The 14994-nt window shown below is 34.2% G+C and overlaps 1 protein-coding gene across 1 annotated transcript in view; it reads left to right on the top strand.

The window, feature by feature from the left end:
* LOC142327007 (uncharacterized) overlaps nucleotides 1–14994 on the top strand; it is a 157423-nt gene that overhangs the window by 123604 nt on the left and 18825 nt on the right. The window contains exons 16-17 of the mRNA XM_075369756.1: nucleotides 5099–5181; nucleotides 9022–9212. Of these exons, the coding sequence (XP_075225871.1) occupies nucleotides 5099–5181; nucleotides 9022–9212 (274 nt within the window). The remainder of the gene's footprint in view (nucleotides 1–5098; nucleotides 5182–9021; nucleotides 9213–14994) is intronic.

Genomic DNA, 14994 nt, shown 5'->3' with positions numbered 1-14994 from the left:
TTCTGTTTACAGAATACTTTATCACGTATTGTGTAATTAATTTTTTAATTGTACTCATTTATACTTCTTAAAAAACTTCTAAATGTTAAAAAATTGGATTAAAGAAATAAAAGAATACACATTTGATAAATTTTAAAATTTATCATCTTAAATATTTTTTTACAAATAATTAATTTCCTTGTAAACAAAACAAAGAACATATTTTAGTCACAACTACATGAATGACTGTTAATATGTGGATTACCAAAAAATGTAACTTCTTTGTTGAAAATGGTCAATTATTATTAAAATAAAAATTGTTTAGAATGCCCATTTCTCTCTTAGGTATTATTCAAAGATCCCAGATCAAATTTGTAAGCATATGTGAGGTTTATGTAACTATTCGTGTCAGCACTTCTTTTTAACCACTTTTACAATTTTTTTTTTGTTTAAATGAATAATCAGTTGTTATATCGTAAAGATTGTTTACATTTTGTTCCTGAAGTTTTGGTATTTAAAAACAGTGTTTCGAGTATGAGTTTTAGAATTTACCTCAATTCAAATTGTATCTAAGTTCATACTGTATTTTTATTTATTTCACTTTACTAAACATATTTTGGGTTAACCAATCAATAACTTAGGGAGGAGGTTGAAAATGGAACAGTTCTCACTCGCTAAAAAACCTCTCCCTCTATTCACGTAGGTGCCGGACCTAATCCATGCGGTATGCGCACAGCCCGTACGTGATCATCCGGACACTCTTATGGCCGAATTACGATAGCTCAAGTGGCGTCCCCGAGCGACCATTGACGGACAACAACTCCAAAGAGCCCCCGCCGACGACCTTCCGAGGCTGGCCACCCACTGGTACCAGATACCCGGCATCGGCTTCTCTGTCTCAGATATGGTAGCTTCTTCCAGCTTGCCTATTTCGTTCCTCAACTGCCTTAGCTTTTATTATGGCAGTCAACAATGCCGTCATTCTCGTTCAAGCTTCCCGGCTTTTAAAATATTACCTATCACATTGTCCGCATTTACTGGACCATGTTCCATCAGATCAACTCTCAAGTCCCTCCACCTTGGGCACGAAAGTACTGTATGTTCTGCAGCATTCTGTTCCCCCCAGTAGTAGCAGGCTCTAGTATTATTCCTATTCAACCGATATAGGTAGTCCTGGAAGCACCCATGTCCAGAGAGGAACTGGGTGAGTTCATAGGTGATGTCACCAAGCTTCCTCTTGACCCATCTCCCAACGTCCCTACTGAATTTATGAATCCAACTCCCTGCAGATCTGCAAGTCCCTCAGATCTGCAGGAAGCTGTCTGGCGCTTGACACCCGTGGTTCCTCAGACATCCTCAGACGTGAGGAGAAGGATGAAGTAGGTTACCCAAGAGAGTTAATGGATCTTATTGCTGTAAAGAGGAGGCTTAGGAGACGATGGCAATGCAAGGGAAGATAGGACGTCTTTGAACAGAGCCGCCCCCAGACTAAAACGACTGCTTAAATCTATTAAAAACGAGTCTATACAGAAATTATCTTGAGCGCCTACCCACTTCTCGTACAGACGGTTTATGGAGTTGGTTCATGAAGACGGCCTATCCCCTTCTCTTTATGAAGTGATACGAGTAGTTTTCGACGGCCTCCATTCTCGCTATCTCCATTGAAGGCTTCAAATGTGTCGTGTGCTCGGAGTGAAGGAGAAAGCCTGAAGTATTTGCTATTTATTTGAGAGAGGTAATTCAACCGCTTGATATGCGGAGTCCTTGCGAAGAGGAAATCTTAGAATTCTTGAGTAAATCGATTCCTACCTGTCTACCTATTAAGTCGTTTTCTAGCAGAGGTTCTACAAGTGATCAGGAAGGGACAAAACTCACAGAAGATCCTGGCTTTGACTTGATAACTAATAAGATGCTATCTATGCTTCCTACCAAAGCCTTCCAGTACATAACCCACCTGTTTATGGTATCCTTCAGACGAGTACTTCACTACCGAGTGGAAAGTTTCACAAACGGTTACGATCCCGAAACCGGTTCATGATGTTTACTCGTGCCAGCCAATAAACCGGTTGCCTACTTTATCGAAGGTATTTGAGAGATCATTTCTTCGGAGGGTTTGGCTTATTCTAGGCAAAGTCACGGTTCGATTTTCGTAGTGAAAACTCCACTATTGTACAATGCATAGACTTCTTAACGTCATCATCAGGAGCTTAGAGGAGAAGAAATACTGTTCGGCAGCCTCCTTAGATATCTAGCAGTCTTTTGACAAGATCTGGCTGCCTGGGCTTATACAAGTTGAAAAAGAACCTTCCTGGTTCTTCGTAGCTACCCAGTTGGTCGTTTCAACCAGGTAAATATAATCAAGCACTATCTGCGATCTTCGACACTAAGTCCGGGTTCCGCAAGGATCAGTTTTGGAACCTGTCTTATACTAATCTTCACCGCCAACCTTCCGATTCAGAATGCAGTCACTGTCCCTTTTTTGCCGATGTCACGGCTATTCTAGATGTTGATGACAACACAAATGTGTCCTCAGATAATATACAATCCGATTAAATTCCAATCAGAAGGTGGCTGGGTACATGAAAGTTAACGGTTAATCAAGGTACTTCAGTCATATGACATTCGCAATGAGGAAAGGTCGGTCGAAGTTTTTACAAACCCCCATTTTTTTTATTCTTTCAAGTGGACCAACAAAGAACTTTGGAATATTTTTTGGAACAGACATATGGTTCTCATTAGGGCCGACGATATAACGGAACACTCCAACAGACTGCTGGAATGAATGTACGCGATAGAGCTTCATAAAACTCGGTTCATCCTGGTGCCCAGAGAACATCGTTTGAGACTTACTACATTGTTGCGTTTGAGGTTGCTATGTGGTTGTCGTGTCATCGCTTATTATGACCACGCGCTGCTACTGATTGAAGGGAATTCATGCTTGTGAGACACTTCGTTGTAGAGTCTCTAATATAAAATGATTTTTAGCTCAGAGAAAACCATAATGACGTTGCTTAAGGGCCGATTGGCTAGTTCCCGACGTATCCGTGTTCGGATGACTGATCTCCCCATTCGGTATGTTACGGCTCAAACGTACCTGGGTGTTATCCTTGATGAGAATTTCCGGTTCAAGGAACATCTACAATATTCAGCAAAAAAGGTCGCTGATGCTTTTTATGGAATCCGTAGTCATTCATCCCGAATGTGGGTTGAATGTCTTTACCATGCGAATCCTTTACAAAGGTGTCAGTGAGGCTACTACGCTATATGCTGCATCTATCTGGGCTCACCGCTTGGCTTTCAGGTGTTACGCGGACATTTTGTTGCGGGCCCTGCGACGGATCTTGCTGTTATAGGCGGTTATAGAAGAGTCGCGAGAAGCAATCTGTTTTATTTCCGGAGTCAAACCAATATTAGCTAATGAGCGTAGGGAACGCTACATTTCCAAGGTAAATATTGACGTCAGAACGAAAACAGGAGACTGAAAACCGGAGCTATGCGTCTCGGCAGGTGAGGTGGGAGGAATCTGCTACAGGTCGCTACAGACATGGTATATTTATTTTTAGTATTTGAGTTAGGTTCGATTACATGGGTTTCTCCAATTGGTATATCACACAGTTTCTCTGGATATGGGGCCTTTCGGGCGAGTTTGGCTAGGTTACGTTTGGTGGATTCGAGTAAATTGCTGGGTTGTGGGACTGTTAATACATACAATGGAACACGCCCTCTATGTCTGTTCTCGATATGAGGTCGAATGTTCACGAGCTGTTAGGGAACTTGAGAATACATTCCTTTCTGTATCTCCGTATTAACTGGATGATCCGCGAGGAGTGGCCTATAGTGGCTGGTTTTCTTCGCGTCTTTGCGATGTGTAGGTCTTCACAGGGAGTTTATTCAACGTATTTGATCATGGTAGGATCCCGGGTGGCTAGGGTTCCGGCCTAGGCATTGGATTGGTTGGAGGTAGGTGCACTGGGATCGTGCCACGGTTATATTGGTATCGTTTGTGATTCCATTTGCGGCTCTCATTGGCAGGGGTGACCGCGCTGCCGGGGTATGGTAGCACGTGCGACTGGGAGGGTGGCTTCGTCCCGTCGGGGGCGGTCCCTGACTGTGACTTGGTAATGCGAGACTCCATGATGGGACAGAGTGGGAATGCGGGGTTTGCCCCCGGATCCTGCGCGGACTGGAATAAGGTTACATTTTCCTTGTTAGGTGACCTAATTTGGTCGATTAATTGGGTGTAGATCTGAAATTCCATGTTGCGTAGAACATAATTTTGATTGGTATGAGTGTAGTGCTGATTTGACTTACAACTCATTCGTTTTCTGAGGCATTCGCAGTCACGAACGGTGTTGTCAAATTTAGACTTGGCGCGGGGTCCGCGCTCCCGTGGTCTCAAACTAACTAACCGTTAGTTTGAGGGAATCATGTTAAGTTGGATGTGAAGATGTCCATTTGAGGCCTACGTGAAGGCAGAATTGGATTTGTATTTTACTGATGTAAATGTCTGTCGAAGCATTTACATCATGGCATCCCGACGGAGGCGTGACTGATGACTGTGAAACGTAATTAGTTAGATGGTCTAAAGACGACCTCCGGTAAGCCCTTCAGGGCTCCCAACGGGGGTGGGTGGTGTGGCGACCGGTAAAGTCATAAGATTAGTGTCTTTTTCAACGTCGTTGGAATGAGATAAATCATCATATTGTTCAGATGTTTACTGAGCATGGGAATTTCTTTAAATGAATGTTCAAGCTTTATTCTTCATCTAAAGTTTTTCGATTTTTTAAAATTTTACAGAAAAAGAGAGAGTTTATTGGAAGTTGTTAATAATAATATAAAGAATAAATTTTATTAAAAATAATTTCCTATTTAAATTGTATTTACTGATGTTTTTCTTTTTTTCACAGGTAAGCTATTTATACAGAAATATTGCATGAAAAAATTTTTTTTAACATAAAATTTAGAATATTTGTATTATAGACACAGCAAAATTCATTTAAAAAAAAATTAATTTATCAGAAAATGATTTAAAATGAATATCATCTGAACTAACAGGAATTGACAATAAATAAATTGAAAGTAAATCATTAACTTATGTATTTTTAAATTTTGTTTATAGGATGCCGCAAAACGCCTCCTCGATTATTGAAAAAATAAATGAATGGGTATCTAATCCGCATAAAATAATTACAGAAAATATAAGTAAGTATAAAAATAGAATTGATTTAATCATAACTACTATTTGTCTTTTTATCATTTTTATAAGAATTTTTATATGTTTTATGGATTTATAAATTTTTCACTTCAATAATCAAATATAACGTTGATCAATGGTCAGTAAAATTTAGTAAAGTATTCTCTTGGTAGAGCATTATCATCCTTTATTTCAGCATGTTTATCAAAATTTTACAATTCTGGAAAATTGCCTCATTTGAAGGAGAAATTCTTCACCTAATCTTAAAAAACCCATTTTTCAACGTAACATCTGCTACCATTCGTAAATAAAATTTTTTTATAATTTTCAATTCCATTTCTGAGGTTATAATTGTTTGTCAAATGTGTGCGCTTTTCATTTAATTTTGTTTTAATAAATTTATTAAATAAATCTTTTGTATGAAACAAAAAATTCAAAAATAGGTTTTTTTATGTAAAAGCTTTATAATTTTATAAAAATATTCATATTTTTAGTTATTTTTATTATATTACTATAATAAAGAAGCAAGTAGATGTAAAATACAAACTAATCACATTAAAGTAACAATTTATTAGTTTTACAGTGGTTAAATTAAAATTCTATTTAGACTATCTATAATTCTATGAGACTATCTGCATACATCAGAAAGTTTTATACAGTATCTCTCAAATACTTTAAGATCAATTATGTTGTCATCTCATTTTGTTTTGGTGCAATATCGAAGGCACCCACTGGAAAGAATGACAACTTGACAGAAAGGCAGCAACTCTACCTCTACATTCTTTAAAATAGGGTTTTTCGACACCTTCCGTACCTACAAATTCGTTTTATTAAATGAATAAGGATGATGTGTTTAAATATACTGAATAAAAATATATCTTTTACACAAAACAGTTTTTCGATTAGCATTCTTGTGTTTTTTATTGGATTACATTAAAGTCCCACAGTTACTACTATAAAAATATTCAGACTTCAGAAGTGTCGGAGATCAGCTGACCCTGATCGGTCAAGAACGACTCGACCAATTTACATTAAATTTAAACATTTATATCTAAATTTCAATGAAACTGATGTAGTAGTTTGGATATTTTTGAGCCTCAAAATTTTATACATACGAATATAAATGTAAAACACATTCCGTCAAGTTTTTCATGATTTATTTTATACCGAACACTGTTCACGCATACAACCACGCTTTTCAAAAATTTGTCTCCAAATTTATTTTCTAAAAAGGGATCATTCTTTTTTTTACAAAAAAAAATTATTTATGAGCAAGTGTGATTTTATGGTCCGTGCTACTTTGTGGATTAAGCTTTCATTCGATAATTTTCCCATTTTCATTTTTCATTTTTCAATATAAGACATTTTGATTAATTCTACATGAAACTCTTTGGATAATTCCAGCTTCAACTCTCGACCAGTCAAGTATGGATGGTAATTGAGTAACGATGTGAGTTACTTGGTAGATTCCTTTTTTCTGTAAGGATCGTATTTTAATACGAGACATGTTGATTTTATCCTACAGCGAATTCTACAGGATGAATTCAGTAGTAAGATAGAAACACTATTACGAATACTACTTAAACATAAGTTGTCATACATTTTGTTCATCACATCTCTTTCGTTGAGGTCTTTTATATAAATAGTTTTCAAAAAACATTAGCTTAACATAAATATGTTTATGCATAGAATTGCATGAAGAAACATATGCCTTATATTGAAATAGAAGATACTTTAGGTAGCTGGAATGTTTTTTTTAATGACAGAATATGTTTTGATTTAATTTTTTGCATAGAGTTGAACATGTATGTGGAGCTAATAAAAATTATCTTATATTGAAGGAAAAATGAAACTATGTAGAAGGAAAATGATCGAATGAAAGTTTATCCTTGATAGAATATGTTTTGATTTAATTTTTTTGATGATGCTTCTAAATAATTTTTTTGTAACAAAAAGAATGACCGCTAATTTTGAAAATAAATTCGAAGACAAATTTATGTTTTGTAAGGGCGTGATTGTTTTAATCTCAACATATTTGTAACTTTAATAGATCAACCATTGAAATTTTAATTCTTGTAACCATAAACTGGAATTTTTACCTTTTACAATTATTTTCATCCCCTATAGTAGAGGTGATACTAGAGGCAGTATACGTAAAGCATTACATTACGACTTAAAAGTATATTTATCTGTATGTTTAAACTGTCTCAATATTTTTTACAATATATTACATGAAATAAAAAAATGTTACTTTTTCAAACAATAATGGTATTCACATACGGACCCTGATGTAGTATAGGTGATGTGCCACATAGAGGGATGAACATCACCTGCATTTTAATTCAACTTCGTGTTTTGTTGTTCTCAACAATTTATTCGGTTCATTGAAAAAGATAACGGAAAACCATCTCACTCAACATTTTTTCCTATTTTTGGTAGTGACATAAATCTCGAATAGGAATTTTTACAATTTTTTTTTTTAATATAAAAATTTGATTTTCGTTTATTAATATTTTTCAAGTAATTGCGTTTACTTTATTTCGATATCTTAATTTACATGATCGCGTCTAAATCAGAAAGCCTCATGATTCAATATTTAAAAATTAATTCGAAAGTAAACATTGGCGATAAATTTTAATTTTACTTAATTTATTTTGGTTCACAATTAATTAATATAATTAAATGTTTCATTATGTTTAAAAGGTAAATAAATTTTATCTGGGTGAACGGTAAAATGATTTTTTTATTTATCAGATGATTAATTTACAAGCTTCTGGTTTGTATGTAATATGTAGAGTTTGCATATAGGAATGTGATATGAGATTTCTGTAGTAAGAAATATAATTTCTTAATTAAAAAATTAAGAAATGAAATTCAATTTTGAATTTCATACGCGTATTGAAATCTTTGTTTCTCTGAAGAAAGGATTGTTCTATCTCTTTGTACTGTTTCAACCTTAATTTTGGCTATAATGGTTGTAAAACAACTAAGACATGTAAAAATTAGTCTTATTTGTATTCTTTTAGATCTTTTCAGCTATCTACATGAGAGAAGTTCATATTAAAGTGTAGTTTTTAGGTTTTGAATATCATCTGCATTTCCGTATGCTTGGGTATTCATTGTACAATAATTATGTGAAGTAATATTTGCCAACCAGAAGCACATTATAAATTATTATTCTTAAAATCCCTGACATTGGATACTTATAATTCTTGAAAAATATCTATGCTATTTTCATGAATTATTTTTTAATCATACAACCATAACGATATTTCCACATAACAAATAACAATCTTAAATTATAAGAAATGTATTTATTTACAATTTTTACGCAATGTTTAAATAGTCACAGGTAAAATTTCATTATTTATCTTTCTTTAAATTACATGAAACGGTTCCGACTTTCCTATAAGTTAAACTAAAAATAAAAATTTTTAATAATAAAATAAAAAAGTAAAGGCAAAAATAATATTTCATCATATTATAATGTTCCTCGGATCGACGATAAAATTAAAATGAAGTTTCATTTAATATTCAGTTTAAAAATATAGTCTACAGTAATTAAGAATACAGAATTAAGTGTAAACTTTTAACATACAATTCTTTCAAAATGGATATCAAATAAAAATTGTTTATAATTTATGGAAAAGAGCAAAACTAACAACAAAATAGTTTGCACATTCAACAATCATCTCTTGTTTTGAAATCTGACATTTAAACTGTGAATAAATTAATTTATATTCGTTGAATTAGTAGTAAAAAATTGCAATAGTGATAGTTTGCAATTGAGATAATGAAAAAAAAAAAAACAAAAAAAAATTATAATGTTTCCTTTTTTAATATTACAGGTCCCGTAGTGCGAGAATGGCCTTTAATGTCAACTCCGACCTACACATTCGCAATACTTTGTTTTTATTTATATTTCTGTTTATATCTTGGACCACGTTTAATGAGAAACAGAAAACCGTTTGAACTTGATAAAGTTATGATTGTTTACAATGTTATTCAAATAGTTACAAATATCTATTTATTTTATACGGTATGTATATAAATAAAACTTCAAATACAGTTATTCTTTTGAAATTCAGTAATGAAATAATTTGTTAAAAATTATTATACTTGACGCAGTATATCTTTGGTAATAACTTTGAATCTTCACAAATCGCTTCACAAAAAATAGTAAATAAAAACATAAGAATGATAGTGTTTTACTCTCCAATTACTTAAGTACTACTATTACTTAATATACTGTTCTTGCTGTAATGGACATTTTTAGACTAACTATTTTCCAGTTATCAGCCAGTTTTCAAGAGATATTTTAATTTGGAATTAGTAATTTTAAAAATTAAAAGAATTTGATATGTTTGTATTTGTAAGTCAAGTAAGAAAATGCTGAGATTGATATTAAAACGGGGTGTAGATAAATATTAAATATGTAGATTAAGACGGAGGTGAAATTGTTATGACTGCTATGAGACTCGATTCTGTGTATTTAATTATATGTGCATCTTGGATATAAGACCCGTTTTGATGTGCCAATGTAATAGTAATTTCTAACTGCAATGATTTATTTCAGATCAAAAATATCATAATGTAATAGAGAATATTTTGTCGATTCTAATGGTATTCTTAGAGCTTCTTTGTGTATTACCTCATTCAAATTTACTGAATTTTTTCCAAAAAATTATAAATTTTAGATTATAAAATGACAGCTGTTTTTATAAAATAAATTTAATTTCTTTTCTTAATGTGTACGTTGTAATCTGTTCAATAGTGATCAAAATGCAACCCCTCCACGACCCAAAGAGAAGACGATATGAAGAAGAAGATATGCATGACATGGAAATGTGTTGTAATCTTGTACAGACTCAGGTCGACCATTCCCGAGACTTGAGGTTAATTGAACCCCAACCACCAAAGTACACCAGTATCTATTGACTGGTGTTCTAATCCGTATAAAACAACAAACTTTTACCAGGATTTGAATCTCAGAACAATCGACTTCGAAAATTAACTGTTAAACAATTGTCTTGCGATGATGAGTCACCATCAGACCAGCTCGGTGGCCTTAAATTTAATTTGTAGAATAATTTTATTATATGGTTAGAAAAACAAGTTAATATCTGCCTGGACCTTTTTTTTGTAAATCATTATTAGATCGAAAAGTTTATTGATAAAAACACTTGGAATTAGTGTACATAAATTCTTTTAAATATTTTTAAAAACGACTTCTTTCATTAAAAATATTTTATTTTTTTCCGTGTCACAATTCGTTATGGATTGTGTTATTATAAATTGATAGATAAAATATAAGGTTGGTTAACATAAATTGAATGTGTATATTTTTTTCGGTGCGTCATGAACCACACAAACGCTTCATGGATTTTATTGTTTAAAACGACTGAAATAGTTTTTTTTAAATTTCAACTTGTTAAAAAACAATGTATTGCATTATAAGACAATTTATAATATATAATTTATAATAGAATGTTTATAATAGAATGTATATAATTTATAATAGAATATTTCAACCTAGACACTTCTTTGGCTCCTTACATGTGCCAATCTTGTGCCCCCTGTCGCCGCAGTTAAAACACAAATCTGCCGTATTGGGACCACGGCAGTCAGCAATGATCCTGTAGCCGTAGCCTCAGCATTTGAAGCAATGGTCCTCGTCATCTCTGATGCCGTTCCTGAACAAGTATCATGTACCGCACGGTATGTGGTGGTAACCGTAATGTTCTTGATTGCGCCAAAAGCTGGCCTTATGTAAGTAATTTTGAAATCCTCAGAACCTCCCAGCGTGTGGGCAATAGCATCTTTCACCTCCTGTTCAGCGGTCTTTGAGTCTGCATCTTTAATGTGGACGACTGCCCTCCTGCCACCACGGGATTTGAGATCCACGTGAAGATCCGCCCCGCCTTGTTCCAAAGAGTTTTTGGTGTAGGAATCAACCTATTAAAAGAAATTCTTTTTCTACATTAACCGCTGAGAGTAAAGTACTATAATAACCATATTTTACGTGGTCTTCGCAACGCATTGAAAGCATTCACAAATGATAAGGTGATCATTTTTACTGGCGTTACATCACCGTCTCTTGCGAAAAATATTTAAAAAAACATATTTAAAAAAATTTCATTTCCGGGTCATTAGGTTTTTTCTAATTACAATTCATGTTTTCATATTCAGATGATAATTTAGATACATCTTGCTCTGTTAAAAATCGTATGGCAAGGTTGGTCTGGCTAGTGTGTTTAGCTATTATTTTTCACTTTTAATTTATTTCCAATAATTTTTACGTAGAATGCTTTGAATATCAAAGTGATATCAGGTTATAATGCAATTACTTTAAAAAAATCATCGTTACTAAGCACTGATAACGAAAAAAATGAAAAATAACTTAAAATCGTTTATGTAATTACTTTTTTCTTTAATTAATAGTAGTATAATATTACTACACAACAAATACCTATGTAATTAACCACTTAACGCACAGCTCTGAGGCGTCCACAGCTAAATTAGATATAATTGAATATTACAATTATAATTTTAATATTACAATTACAGTTAAAATCAGCATTAAGGCATTCGAAAAAAAATGGAAATTTAGTGCAATCTGGTTCTAACTTTTTTCGACTGCAGATAATTAGCTCACAGTTGTGTATTGTTAATATTATCTTACAATTTAAAAAAAATAATAATTACATAAATAATTGGATAATTAAAAATACTTAATATAAATTTTAAGCACTATTGAATGTTATTAATTTTACAACTTTTTACTACCATCTTTTACTCTCTGGTATTTTGCCGTGTGGTTAATTATATCTTGAACTAAAAGTAAAGTAATGTTCATTTTTATTACCAATAGTATATTACCAATTAAAATTTTTATTTCTTTACGATCTAATGTTTTTAGCTCGCGGTTATCTGGTGTTTCATTTAATAATTTTACTAAACCGATTGCTAATAATAAGACATTTTTACTTCTTAATTATTGCATACTTTTTAAGTGGGATTTACTAACCACATAGCGTTTTAAAATGTCCAATTTCCAAATACCGTTTCACATTTTCCCAGTGAAAAAATCACTATTTGTCTGTCCATCACGACAATAAACACAAACCATTTTGTTCATTAAACATAAATATTTCTGTTTACGCCAATGCGTAAAACAGTTTTAAGTTAATTCAACTGGTTTGGTATTTGACTTATTTTCATCTAAAATTTAACAGTATTTCGATGTAATGAATATTTTAATTATAAATAAGAAATTTTTCATACACTGAAATTTATGCTTTCCATTCAACATACATATAAATATATGCCCAGCTGATTTTTATTTATGCCTTTTGTATTGATTATTTATTAAGATTTAACTCTGTATTATTTCATGTTTATATTGTTTAAAAATAAATAAAAAAATGTAAACATGTTTCATTCACTCGGCTCCTTTCGGATGCACTCGGCTCCTAACGATTTAGCGGCTCTTCACAGTTCACACACCTCCTTTCGGATGCACTCGGCTTCTATCGACATCACTCGGCTCTTTACAGTTCACTCGGCTCCCTCTACACTATATAAGCCGGCTCTCCACTAGAGTCAGTTCATGTTAATGGTATGTAACTTCGGTTACTACCAATTCTTGGAAAGTGCAGGCCAAAGAAGAACGAAGAGGTCTTCGGAAGAAGAAGAGGGAGAAGAAGAAGGAAGACCAACCACTCGCCTCAACGTCACGGACTGGAGTCCGGAACAGAGCCCAGCAGAGATGCGTCCTGAAGGGCAGCCATACCAGAAGCGGATGAAGAGCTTCTACACAACCTCTCCTATTTCAAAACTTACAATAAGACAAAATAACCCAGCAATTGCAACTCCTCCGGAAAAGGGGACGCATTGCTCCCTCCTTATAGCTAGTGCCCCGTTGTGGCGTATTCCTGCTAGCCTATTAAAGAGTTAGCACCGAAAGGACTTCAGTGGACGGTCTGAAGGGGAATTACGTCGGGAGGACAGGCTTTATAAGCCTAGCCTTCCGCGGTCGGCCCCATGAAATGGGTTCGATAACGCTGGTTTAACAACGGATTGGAATGCAATTAAATCCGTCTTAAATTCACTAAAATAATAATAGACAAAAATTGAAAAATTAGATCCGAGATTAAAAAAATAACCTTTTAAAAAAACAAGCCCGATTAGAATGATCCAGCAGCAAGGGACTCTGTCCAGGTTCTGCGATAAAGTAGGGAGTAATAGACTCCTGCCAACTTTGCATTCCATTCCATTCCGAGTCAGTTCATTCACCAGACCCCCCAAACCCTCCGCGGACCATTATATTTTGTAGGGCTAGACCAGCAGCTGCATCAAGTCCAAATTTATATATAATAGGGGGGCGTCTTATTCAAAATTGTCACCACCCCGGTGCACGGACGCACGAAAAACAACCTGCGTTATGTATATCTCTCCTGCCTGCCCTTACGGCGGGCAGAGATCTAATTCTTAATAGAGGTATATCGCGCCCAGAATAGTAAACCGTAAATCATACTTCTACAGACTGAGATAGCTCTGAGGCGCAACGCCCCAGAGCAATCCATCCAACCACATTTCCTTAATTCAAACCAAGTTAAATTGAATTGAATTAAGTAAATAATTAAGTGTAGGCCCAAAAATCGCCTCCGACGTCCTTTCCTTATGAGAGGACGCCCCCTTAAACGAAGGATTTCAGCCAATCCTTGGCTGAAATGGAGCGCGTCACGGAAGATAAGCTTATTAGCAAATCGTTCCGCCGGGCCCCTACCGACAAACCATCCATTGGATCGGAACGCAATCCAAACTTCACAAAACTAATAAACGTCAGCCACTATTAATAACCGTCAGTAAATTAGAATCACCCAGCAGCAAAGGACGAAAGTCCGTATACTGCGGAAAATAGGAGGGTATTGCACCCTCCGACATCCTTGCGTTCCGTTCCAGTCAGTTCATGCAGTCTCTCATTGTGTGTGTGTCTCTCGCAGTGTGTGGGTGTCTCTCTCTGATACCAGTGTGTGTTTTCTCTCTCGCAGTCTCTCGTAGTGTCATCTGGCAGTCTCTCCCAGTCTCTGGTCAGTGTCTTTCTCTGATGACAGTCTCTGACCATCATTCGAAGAATCATTAGTGCGTCTTACAATTCTAATATTGTTTAGTCAAAGTTTACACTTCATGCAGTTAACAAGTAAATTACACATATTCTTCAACAATGAATCTTTTTATTGTATGTTAAAGATCCTTTAAACATTATCTTTGCGCCTTTTCTTCTCTATAATTGTATGATAAAATATTAACTTAAAGGAACTTATGTAGACATATATAAAATCCACGATTGTGAGATTACATCTTTTGCAAGTGAACATCAAGATGTCAATGTTTTTCATTCTACCGTAATCGTCCGTTAGACTCTCTGTTATGATAATCCAGATTACATCCTGCGTAATTGAATACCAAGATATTAGTATTTTTCGTCCGTTAAAATCTTTGTTATAATCCAGATTACATCCTGCGTAAGTGAATATCAATATATTAATCTTTTTCATTCTACAGTAATCGTCTGTTAAATTTTCTATTATGATAGTACAGATTACATTCTGTGCCAGTGAGTATCAAGATATTGTTTTTCATTAACAAAAAACAGTAATCGTCTACTAAATATTAAGATAATCATCTGTTAAACAATAAGATATTATTAGTATACTCTGTATTGTTATTATACACTGTGTTTATGTAAAAGAGATATTTAAGGTAATAAGTTTACCTATACTTTACTTAAGGATTGTTGTATATAAATATCGCACAAG

The sequence above is a fragment of the Lycorma delicatula genome, chromosome 6 (assembly GCF_047948215.1).
Source record: "Lycorma delicatula isolate Av1 chromosome 6, ASM4794821v1, whole genome shotgun sequence".
Classification (NCBI taxonomy): Eukaryota; Metazoa; Arthropoda; class Insecta; order Hemiptera; family Fulgoridae; genus Lycorma; species Lycorma delicatula.
The sequence above is the reverse complement of the archived record's forward strand: the minus strand, read 5'-3'. Positions and strand labels throughout refer to the sequence as shown.